General features: G+C 47.0%; 1 protein-coding gene across 1 annotated transcript in view; it reads left to right on the forward strand.

The window, feature by feature from the left end:
- The window catches only part of LOC135388401 (fatty-acid amide hydrolase 2-A-like), a 63,706-nt gene that overhangs the window by 21,791 nt on the left and 29,240 nt on the right, over positions 1-12,675 (forward strand). The window contains exons 3-4 of the mRNA XM_064617961.1: positions 3,124-3,333; positions 3,400-3,519. Of these exons, the coding sequence (XP_064474031.1) occupies positions 3,124-3,333; positions 3,400-3,519 (330 nt within the window). The remainder of the gene's footprint in view (positions 1-3,123; positions 3,334-3,399; positions 3,520-12,675) is intronic.

Here is a 12,675-nt window from a genome sequence, read left to right on the forward strand (position 1 = left end):
CGCCTTCGTTAGGCTCGTCTTATCCTTGTCCCACTCTGTGTAGTTATGTCCACATGTGCAGTAAATGACTGTCTGCTGGCCTCTGTGTCAGTCTTACCTCAAGCTCGAGGACGTTGCTCTCAGGGATATTCCCAGGATTTTCATATCGGAATGTTGGTGTCCTGCATACTCTGAAAAATGAACTGCACCACACAGCTCGCGCCTACCATAATCCCGAATTACATAGTTTTTTTCCCCTTGCTCCTCGCTGTTGTTGGCCCCACAGAGACGCGGAGAGGGTGCCTGAGTCCGTCGGGGTGTGCAAAGGGCTAGACGGGTCCTTGGGCAGGACACGCCTACCGCAGTAAGAGAACAAGGTTTCTTAGTTTAGCAGAACGTTCGGCATAAGAACCACCGGGGCACAGGACGTCCGCTTGCGTGCTAGAGCTGGAGTGAGGGAGGTGGGCTTCGCGCGCAGAATCATATGATCGGCATTCTTGCAGGATGTAGGCGATTGTTTCAGGTTGTTGACAGTGGCCGCAGCCGGCGTCATCCCTAGAGCCGACCCTGAATAGTTGAGAGTTGGTAAAACAGATCCAGTCTGTAGCCTATGGAACATGGTTTGTATGCCTCGAGGGAGGTCTTTCATGGGAAGAAAGGGGCGATGATGGTACATGATGTCACATACACCAGGCTGTTGCAGTTCTACAAGCTGCTGAACGGCCATTTGCCTGTCGGTGTCGTCCGGAGTTGGTAAACAACGGCTGCAACTCAGGTGTGCCGAGGACGCTAGATGATCCGCGTTTTCGTTGCCGCCGATACTGACGTGGGACTGGGTCCACTGGAAGGCGACATCTCCTCCGGTTAGTTACGGTGAGCGCACGATCTTCTGATGCTTCGCGATAAGATGTTGTCACACATAGGGTACATCCCGTTCCATGGGGCACTTCTCGAGACTGTGAGTAGGACTGTCCTGGCGAACCATAGTACCTGGACCGCCCTCACCCTGCGGTCCCGGTTCATTTGCATTGCTCACTTGCATCATTCGGCAATGGATATTTCAAAGCATGTGGGCTTTTCAGGATCATTAAAAATAATTTCGGGATCGGCTGCCATTCTGCTATCCCGCTTTTGTCCGAAATTCCCCAATTAAAGAAAAAGGTAATTAGTCATGTTGTAGATAAATTACACTTTCAAGTATCCCTAGCGTACACGGTACGACGTGTCAAACTACGCTTTACCCCTGCGCAAATTCAACTGGGATTTTTTAGAACCTGCGAAAAACACAGACACTAATTTCAGAATGCCCTCGAACGTTTACACAGTGTAACTTGCACGTTTCATGATGGATGCTGTTGATTCTCAATCAGTGTCATGTGCTAATTGTTTCATATTTATTTGCTACTCTGGTAAAAATACACCGGTCATTTGTGAAAACATCTTTGGCTGCAGCTGCTATTCGCAAACTGATAAATTACACTTTCTAGTATCCCTAGCGTACACGGTAAGACGTGTCAATAATTTCACGTTTTTGCACACACTTCTCCATTCGCGGATTGATTGTCCTGAGCTTCTGTCGTCCATTTCATTTCATGTACCGAATAGGTCCCTCAGATGTTACCCTACCTTTTATGTCAATATGCATTGCAAACTTAGTCCTTTAATAAGAATTCTGGATCATTTCAACAACTTCAGTAGTCAACCCAGTAGTAGAAGCCCCAACCCAGTCAGTAGAAATAAAGTCGCCCAACAAAGTGCTTCATTGCCAACACGTTGGGATCGTCTTCGGCACACTGGTGTTGTTCTTTTTATTTGTACGTGCGGACTAAACACGCGTGTATGCGGTATTTCGGGCAACAGTGGCTGTTCCATTGAACTGTGCACGTTTATGCTCTCGACAATGGCATTATTTTCAAATTATAGGTGATTCTTTTTATTTTTTACGTGCCCACTAAACACGCGTGTATGCGTTACATACTTTCCTGAGAGATGTCCACCTGGCCGTATAGCTCAACTGCAAAAACAAGGCTGCTCCTAGAGCTTTTTTGTAAAACATGTGTAAGGGATAAAAAAGGGCCTATATGTTACGGATTTCGGCGGACATTAGTGCATGCAAATGAATATTGTTACTTTATTCTTGCTTTTCGTGATCACCAGTCATATAATGAGGATGTCTAGCTTAGCCCGTGCTAGAAAATGTGTTCCCAGAGCTGGTTACAGCACCTGGCATTATTGAGATGAACAAATGTTCATTTGACTAAATACATTGGTGATTCTCATGACGTTGTGCAATTTCTTCCTCGTAACTAGGGATGTTCATGTGAAGAACCGAGTGCCGTGAGAATCGTTCGTTCATATGCACGCCCAGTATCCGTGCATTAAAAATGTTTATATAGCTAAACTGAAATAATTACGCAATTCGCGCCAGCAATTGACGAAGACACCTGTCGCCCCGTGGCTTTAGACTAAGAAGCTTAGGGCAGTCTCACAGCATATACGCAGAAAACGTAGTGATATTAATCAATACATCTTCTATTAAATTGAAATGTATATAAAAAAGGGCGCCTTCCGGCGAATGTGTGTATTCTTATACACACGCGATTCAATGAATCGGCGCTGCCATTAGTGCTGCCACTCCGTGGTAGTCACAGAAACTGTGCACGTGCGGAGTGCGTTTTCGTGTCCGTTCATGTTCATTTCGTGCCCGTTCATTTTCTCCAGCTCGGGAACCGGTGTAGAAAAGATACCGCATCGGCCAGCACTCCTCACGTGAACAAGTGTGCATATAGCACGCGGAAGCAAGCAATCTTCTTTTTCCTTGAACTTTGGAACGTTGATACGCTGGTCAGATGTTTACCGGATGACTCGTTATATGGAATGTTACGTTATGCTCAGACATACTCATTAAAGACGGCGGCCACCAGTATTCATCCCAATGGGAAGAGCGTTTTTGGCAGACCACCCCTGTTGTGTCGTCGTTGGGAATGAGGCTATAAGGAGCGCACTGAGACAGATGGTTTGCAAGTAACGCGACAAAGTCTACAGCTACTACCGGATTACGAGCTCCACCAAATCGCCGGCGAAGAATGACACCATTGTGAACGCTCCCGTTCATAAATTTTTCCTTAACTGATATTTGTACAGATCATCTGCAAGACACTGGATCCTGGTACTTCAAAGGCCACAGGGCTGATGATGACGCTAAGTCAGTGGAGTTTCTCCGTGTTGCGGGAGCGATACCCCTGGCAGTATCCAACGTACCTGAAATGTGCTTTTCTAGCGACTGCAGCAACAGAGTCTACGGTCGTACGAACAATCCATACGATACCAATCGGATCCCCGGTGGAAGTTCTGGTAACAAATGCGCAGCCTTGAAACATGGTAGAGCTCTTTGGACTGAAGTTGTCTTACACCTTGTAGGGGGAGAAAGTGCACTATTGGCTTCGGCTGCTTCTCTAGTAGGCGTTGGCACGGACATCTTTGGCAGCCTTCGATGTCCTGCAGCATGTTGCGGGATATTCACTCACAAGCCTACATCTGGTAAGTAAACCATGTAAACTTCCCTCATCGTGTGCCCTTACGCCACAGCTTCGACGGCATTGCGAAACTGAGTGCCATAGTCTTATCTAAGAGAAATACAACTCCATATCTGAAATGCGGATTCTTTACCGGGTTTGATGACTAACGTATAAGGAAAGATACATGTTCCCTTTCTAAACTCGCAGGCATCGCCATGCTGCCTTATCCTTGTATGATGTCATACTAAGGTGGACGTGGATAGGCATTGACTCTTGTCTACCCACAGCTCGCATCCACAGTAACAACTATCGTCCGAAATGCGTGCTACGTACGGCACGCTGGAATTTGTTTCGGAATTATTTTTAGGTTTTGAGGCACAGTAGAAACAGCCCACGGAAGTCTTGCGAAACAAAGGTTTAGCGTAAACACGACTTTTCGTTCCCACGCATAGGATCTTATTGACTGGAGTCATGACTGCGGTGGTGCAGCCTACGCAACATGGTTCATAGAAGTCTGAGGTTGGGCACTAGGAAGAACGAGAGACAAGCACGGTCGCTCTTCCTAGTGTGGAATTTATCCACTAGCTTGCTTGCACTTATGCTGTATTATCAACAGCCTACGCACGTAACTTCATTGCGGAGTGTTTACGTGTTTCCAAGCGCTACTATCGAGAAAATTCGAAACACATTTTCGTGGTAGGTACAAATTATGCGGGTGCAGGGAAAAAATGGTCCAAGAAAATATGGTGCAGGAAAAAAATGGTCCCAGGTTGTGTGGGCGGAAGAAATGGTCCGGCAGCGTCCTGAGCCAATGAGTAACATAAAACCAATATCACTCGCTGTATTCAAGTTTCAAGTTTGAAGTTTATTTGTGTAAAGTGACCATGAACAACCTATAAAGGTCTACCTAATGGTGCAGATTAACCTAAAACGTGTGGAAACCTATGTTCCCACGACCTCGGGGCGTCAGCCCGTCCGTTCCGTGCGCTAAGGAACAAGCAGCACACACAGAAATTCAATGCAACAACATGGTTTATTCACCTTCTCTGCCTTTTATCTCCATCGAGGCAACGTCCCCTTATCGGTGGCAAAGGTTGAGACACTTGCTGAAGCGCCATCCAGGAGCTTGTGTAGAAAGCTTCGTGGTGCTCGACCACAAACGAAATAAGAAACAGTAGAAAAATCATATAATGAAGAGCTAAACAATAGCTCTTACAGCACTAGAAAATAAACTACAGGTAACAAAAATGTCGACACCATGCTGATGATAAAGGTGATTGAAATTAGACATTAGGCGTGTTAATGGACTATACAGGGTGTCCCAGAAAACGTGTCATTGGCTTATAATAAAAAAACTACGCCACCTAGAATCATGCGGTCAACAGCATTTGTTCTTATTAGGTTTTTGCCACCTTCTAAAGTTAATGTCATGTACCCCAAGTTTAATTATGTAAATATTTGCGAACTGAACTCGGAAATTTGCCAAGTAAAGGTCACCTTTTTACCCCACCAATATGAAGAGCGTGCCGAATTCACTCAAATGCATAATAATTGACAGTGATATTCACGAGCTATCCCATCGGAAACAATAGCCGAATATCATGCTTTTCGGAGCACCGGACCATAACGCGCGATGACATTTTGAGCGCTATCGCTCTCACTGCGACGAAAGGAGGTTCGGCAGCCAGCCCACAGAGTGATAGTAGAAAAAGTAACACTTCCTAAAGTTGGGAGAGGGAAAGCATTATCCCAGCGAAAGTCGGACGTGATAAGCCGTGCCTGTTTTATCTCTTTCTGCGATGTCGGGGTGGGCTGGGTTTCCAACCTCCTTTCGTCGGACTGACAAAGATTGCGCTGAAAAATTCATCGTGCGCTATTCTGTGCGACCGCCGTAGAGCATGACGTTCGGCTATTTTTTCCGATGGGATAGCTCCTGAATATCGCTGTGAATTATCATTAATTTGACTTAAATTAGACACTCTCTTCACATTGGTGGGTTAAAAAAGTGACCTTTACTAGGCAAATTTCCGACTTAAGCTCGCAAAAATTTACATAATTAAACTTACGTTACACGACATTCACATGAGGAGGTGGCAAAAACCCAGTAAGAACAAACGCCATTGACTCTAGGTGGTGTAGTTTTTTTTAATTATAATTCAATGACACGTTTTCTGGGACACCCTGTATATAGCGTCTGTGTTACCGGTGTAAAAAATTGGGGAATGACGTAGTATCTTTGAGGGCACATTAAAAGAAATGGACGATAGCAGATATGTACAATCAAGGGGGGCATGAACGAAAGATCATGAAAAGCATTAGTTTGCTGGATGCTATTATTTCTCTACTGTTGGTCAGACACGGTTTTACTGTTGACCCCTGGTCTGGTTTGTCGTTGTGAGCTGTACGACCTGTGATTCATTGATTCGTTTCCCTTCGCTTCTGCTGAAGATACGGTCCATCGACATAGCAAGTATGAGAGAACGCATTGCAAAACCTTTGACCAACAATAGGAAAATACTAGTATCCAGGTTGATTTGGGAACTACATCCGAGAACACCGAGATAAGGCAAGCGTGAAGTCGGAGCCTCATGATAATAAGCTCAGTTGACGTTTATACGAGTTTTGTTTCATTGGTATGAATACAGAAGGTGCCCAAGCAGCACAATGTACTGAAAGTCGAGTGCAATAGGGGTGGACGCGTAGGTGGAAGGCATTGAACAGACTCGTGAAACCAAAGAATATTGATAAGACACGTACCGTCCACCCCTATTATACACTCGACTTTCAGTAGATTCTCAAGCAGCACAATGTACTGAAAGTCGAGTGCAATAGGGGTGGACGGGTAGGTGGAAGGCCTTGAACAGACTCGTGAAACTAAAGAACATTGATAAGACACCTACCGTCCACCCCTATTGCACTCGACTTTCAGTACATTGTGCTGCTTGGGTAATGTGCCATTTTGCGCACTACTGTGCAATCTTTCCTTTTGTAAAACAATGCGGGTACCATGTTTCCTACCTATCGGAGAGAAATACGCTGAAGGTAGCAGGACCTTGGAAAATTGCTTCCTTATCTTGTCGCGCTATCTGTACTCCGCAAAACAAAGCCAGAGAGAGAGAGATGAACAGAATGAACAGACGGCAATCTGCACAGGCTGTGCAGCGAATGTAACCGCTTTTATGTTCCGCATTGAATGGCGTGCAGCTTTTATTGTTCATTAACATCAATATTAACTAAAACATCATACGTCTCCCACTTTCAACAAATCAGAAGGGCGAATGATACAATCCATTTCATCAGCTGGCCACAACGACGATCCTTTGCTTTATTATTATTCTTTTTTTTTTTCTTGCGCCTCCTGCATTTTTGGGCGCCCGGAATCCCGCGGGACCAATACCCGCACACGTAACCACGCACCATTTTTTTCCAGAACCCTAATTATTCTGAGCCCAACACTCAGGAGGTGGGATTATCCTGTGTTACAAACAGGAATGGAATGCGTCACAATAAAATACCGACAGAACTGCACACACCATTATGGAGACACTCATGCGTTTCAGCAAACCACGTTCTCCTGCACAGTCGGCGCGCGCGGCCGCGGTATCTCTCCGCTTAGCCGCCATTATCCAACACACTTATGGTTGAAAATTTTCATCATAGCTGCATCGTGTGCTAGTATGACACCCGCATGAGAATGTGCACTGCACGTGCCACAGGGCGGGACTGCGGATAAGTTCGAGCACCAGGGATCGTTTGGACGTGCGCCGGAAATCTCCGATACACGATGTTGGAAACAGTGTTTACCTGCCCCACACTGCTACCGTCATCGGCCGGGATCATGCGCTCAACAATCTAACACGTTACCGACTGAGCTACCGGGGCCGGCTCTGCGTGGGGCGCTCACGGAGAAACCCCCCCCCCCCCCCCCCTAGTCTCCGGCGAAATGGACTTCCATTGCTGAAGCAGCAAACATTGTTCCAGGCGTGCGAATACGAGAGAGGTACGAGAGAGAGTACGAGAGAGTACTTGATCGCAACTGTATAATATGATAGAAAAGCATACAGTACCTTTGAAAACCCTTTAAATGATACACAATGCGGAGAGCCGCCGAACTTCTTCTGAATGTGTATCTTCATCTTCTTCTTCCTCTAAAAATGGTCTGACATAGCTCGGTATTTTGAGTCGCGGAACTATACTCACGATCACAATCATGTGATAAGGCGTAAGCTCAGTCGCAGACTACGAACGGACGTGAGGGTCGACATGGCGTATCGCTAAGCTCCATCGTGCCGCATAGTAGCACACTCAACGGATAATACCACAATTGCGAACACAGCATGGCCAAAGGCGTGACGCTGAACGTAACACAAGGAGTCAAGCGAGCTGGTGTGCAGATGCAGAAGGCAACATTTCCTTGAGCTTGAGGAAGGACGAGGGCGGAACAGCAACAAGACAGGACGAGGCTCAGACCAGCAATGACAATTTTATTTATCCAAGAACTAGGCGTGAAGAAGCAGGTCACAAAGCGAAAGGGCCACACGGATGCGAGGGGGTGTGATTCTATCTGGCGAGTGCGCTAATATGAGGCATGATCGAGCTCAGCGACGTGCCATGTCGACCTTCACGTGAGTTTGTAGCACGTGGCTCAGGCAATATGTCTCTCTGAGCTGAGCTAGTGTGTCTCTTTTGTGATTTTCGCGACCTGAAATGCCGAATTATGAATGGCCATCATGGCCGTGCACTGGCGAAAACGGAAAAGACGTATAGGGCGCTTATTTACTTTAATCCCCATTGCAACGGGCATCGTCTGGGAGCGAACGCGTCTCCGGTTCAGTTTGCTAGCACTGTTCATGCTGGTATTTTCTCCGGATACAACAGGTTCGAATTCACCGTATTTGTTACCCCAGGAACACACGCGGTCCTCAGGATGTCCTCAAAGTGTCATCACGTCCTCGTCCGTGATGAGATGAACGGGGGAGGTCCACAGACCGTCCTTCTAAGAGCTTCAAGTGATTGTCATTTGCGGTCATCAACCGTAGGACAAGCACAGGAGAAGAAAGTTATTTTAATACTACGTTGTGCATTTTAATACCTGCTAACAGTAATCAAGTTCCCGATTTATTTCTCATTACCAAATGCAATCAAAGAAGGAGTTCTCATGCATAAGTTGCGAAACAATTACGAACAAAAAGTACAAAATAAAAACAGATATAAGGGTGCAAATACTGATCGTCGGATTTTAAAGGAATTCGTGCACGTACTGGGTATGACGTTCAGTAAAGCATAGAATTTGCTAGACCTTTCACTGCAGTCTTGTTGCACGGGTGTCCGCGAAGGGTCCCTGGCGGGAGGCTGCACGGAGCATTTTAATTTCGAAGAGACAACAAATGATAGCGTTTGGCTGCCCAAGCTTCACTTACTACGCATGCCTCAAACCAAAGCAGTAAGAAACACGGACATTACCTTGATAGTGATTTAATACTCCAAGGAATTTCTCACTTCATTGTTGCTTGTGTGCAAAATCAAATTAAACTTAGATGCCTCACCCTTCAAATTGACTGAGATGCGAGGAGGACCCCCGAATTTGCCGGAATTCGGAAGACAAGCTAAAGTTGCATCTGTTCTCTCTTGGAAAAGAAATGCTGCTGCAGCATATGCCTTTCTAAGTGGGCTCGCTGGTGTAAGGACCTTTTTTTTTTTGCTTTTTAAACTGTGACACTCATTGTTCGTGATGAGAAATGCGCTGAACAAATAAAGATCAGAAACCACGAATGTGAAGCTTGTGACCGAGGATGAAAAAATATAAAAACAAACACACACGCTGACTGGGTGCTGCAAACGTGCCCTCACTTCTCAAAATAAATTATTCACTACTGCTTGTACTCCTGAAACCATACTAGCAGTGTCCTTGGGGGATTTGCCGAAGAAGTTCTGAGGATGATACGTGTAGTCTCATTCTAACACTTTTCTGACAAATTGAGGACCATTCAGGGACGTCCCAGGGACACCATTCCTATCCCTGAGTGACATCGGTGGGATAGCCTGGGGACGTCAGTGTGTTCTTGGGGGCGATCGGGTGCTGCCAGACCCTGTTTGTTAAAACTCTCTACTAAAGCAACTCTGAATTCGGTATGAAGTATCATGGCTGGAAGAGCAGAATGTAATGTTATCTGCTCCTGCAGTGCATAACTATACAAGTGGATATAACTCTATTTATGGTTTATCGTAAATATATGGATGTTACGTGGGTACGCTACTGGATGTTACTGGATGCTATATGTTTTCTGGATGTTATCTAGATACGATATGTTATCTGGATACGAGCAGAATGCTCAACATGATTCTTTCGCGTTGCTGAGTTCCAGGACTGGTATCGTACGTGAAGTCAACTGAGAGGGCGTGGCTGATGCAACGGCAGGCGTGCGGGAATGAGAAGCGATAGGTGGATGGACAGACGCACTTCTCAAAAAGCGTTGATGATAAATCCATGCAATATTCATCTTGTGTTGTGCCTTTTCCTAAAGCAAGTAAGAAAAGCGGCCAAATAACGTTGTCTACGCAGTCCTCAGTGCAGTTCGAAGGTGTGAAATCCGACATTGCCGACCTACAGTGTGTGTGAAAATCCCCTGCCTCCCTCTCCCCCAGCCGGTTTCATCATTTTCCATCCTCGTGTGTTCTAACCCACCCACGGAAATGTAAGTTTGCAGAGAATCAGGTGAAATATTTGGGACACGTAGTCGGTTCCGGGCGGCACGCGCCGGACCCTGAGAGGGTAAAGTCTATTAGAGAACTCGAGCTACCAAAACAAAAACTGAATTACGAAGGGTGCTGGGGCTATTCAACTATTACAGGGACTACATTGATCACTTTGCAGATAAGGTAGCGAAGTTGACCGACCTTACATAACGGAAGGTTCCCTCGGTTATACCATGGGGGCAGGATACAAGGGATGCCTTTGGAAGCATAAAGGGGGCGCTGGCGTCAGCTACAGAATTAGCCGCTCCAGATGTTAACGGGGAATACTGCCTGACGACAGACGCGTCAGAGTTAGCTATTGCTGCTTGCTTTTCGCAACGTACAGAGGGTATGGACATGCCCATCGCGTTTCTTAGCAAAAGATTGACAACTACGCAGGTCAAGTGGGCAGTGATTGAGCGCGAGGCTTATGCGATTATGTGGGCTCTTGGTAAGCTAGACACTTGGGTGTTTGGCAAGACGATCACTGTCAGAACGGATCACAACCCGCTTGTGTATCTCTCCCGTTCAGCTCCGTCGAGTGCTCGTCTCACACGGTGGGCGTTGGCACTTCAAAAATATGAGTTGAAGATTGAGTACATTAGAGGTAATTCAAATGTGGTTGCGGATGCGTTATCCAGATGAGTTAGTTGCAGTAAAAGGGGCTGTGCTTGTCCGGAATGAGATCTTGGGGTTATGCGTTGTGTGTGGGGAGGTGTTTCGGGTAATTAACTGTGTACCTTGGGATTGGTCGGCCATGACGGTACTGGAATGTACCACGGGGGTACTCGTTGAATTGTCTGCGTGGTCTGTGTGTTGGTGCTGTGTTTCGTTTCGTCACCGGATGGACTGGTTGTCAGATATGAGAGCAGGCTGCAACGCCCAGCAACGTCTTCGGTGGGGAGGTGTTACACTGAAGACTATCATCGTCGATGATGACGCAGATGCGTGGACATTGGCCACACGGGCCGAGGTGTGCAGCGCGAGCACGGGACCTTCGGGATGGTATTCGGCGGACGATGCTCGAAGAAACTACCCAGTCATTAAATGTTCTCTAACGAACCTGGAATTTGGCTCGTTCTTACAGGCCGAGATTGACTCGCCCCCTCTTACACAGCGTGACTTCCGTTGTATTGGTTGCAGAGCCGTTTATGGGGAGCGTTTGGCCATTCTTTGATATTTTGCCGCCCGAAGACCGGGCTTGCATTGTCGTCAGGCCCGTCATACCTTCGGCCACCTTGCTGGAATGCTATACTACAGGAATGAAAGGCGAGCCGCGGCGGTACGTGGAAATTCCTAGGCTCTGCCTCCGCTGACGCTCCAGGTGACGTGGGGATTTCGTGCGGTCCGCCTGCCTAGATTGGCGGCACGTTGCTCGGGGAAAGGATGAAAGGCAGCGCCCTGGAACATCAGGGCGGCAGATTGAGGAGATCGTCCATGCGCGCGGCAACCTCCAGCGCCGCAAATCCGTACGGAAAGCCCTCCTGAACTTTCTGAAGGCAGTGGACCTTGTCCGTTCTAGTGCAGGGAACTGTAGAACCAGACGTGTGAGCCTTCCTGTTCGTCAACCCCCCCCCCCCTGCCTTCATTCGCGCCGCCCGTCGTGTGATGTCAAATGACGCGATTTAAAACAGACTCCTCCCAATGGTCAAACTCTCCTAATAAAGTTCTCTGACCAGTTGGCGCCCCTAGCGCCATCTGCTGGTATGCGATGACACTATGATCGTCTCAACGAGTGGTGGATGAAAGTCTCGTATTAGTAGCGCAGCAGGAAGGATATTGAGCTACGTCCACGTGCCTTTCATTTATATTCCAATTCAGGTGTGGCTGTTTTATTTCCATACATATACGTCGTGCCTCGTTAATGTGGACACTTTCGTCCCCGACCAAAGCCGTGTATAAAGCAAATCGTCTATATTATCAAATACAAAGAAATAAAATAATGCTGAAAGTTTATTGAACAAAATAAGATCGATTCCCGAATTAGGGCCCCCTTGAACATATACTTCGTTGTACATTAGTAAAACGTCGGTAACACGTCGGTATACAGCGTTCTGCTCATTGTCCTCAAAGATTTGAAGAGCCGCCTGTAGTCACGCTTGAGCCATAGCAGACGTGAGCGTTGGCTGGGTGTTGCTGAAGTCGTCGGCGCCACAGCCTGACAACTGTACTGCCTCTGATGTCGTAAGCTGACGAGGGACTGCACTATGTTTAACTGAAGGCCCAACTCCTTGCACGAGGGCCAATCGTTCGTGGACGTGTTCAGAACAGACTCGACGTCATAAAGGAGTTTCCAGGCTCTTCATGCCCACAAAAAAACCCCTTTCCTGTTATAGTTCTTGTGGACGGTTGCGAATGAGATGGCATGGCTCCCCACGCAAAGTCCTACTTTCGAAACTTCTCATCTAGAATGTGGGGAGAGGCTTGCCCTCGGTACCGATAC

Source organism: Ornithodoros turicata, chromosome 3 (assembly GCF_037126465.1).
Source record: "Ornithodoros turicata isolate Travis chromosome 3, ASM3712646v1, whole genome shotgun sequence".
Lineage (NCBI taxonomy): Eukaryota > Metazoa > Arthropoda > Arachnida > Ixodida > Argasidae > Ornithodoros > Ornithodoros turicata.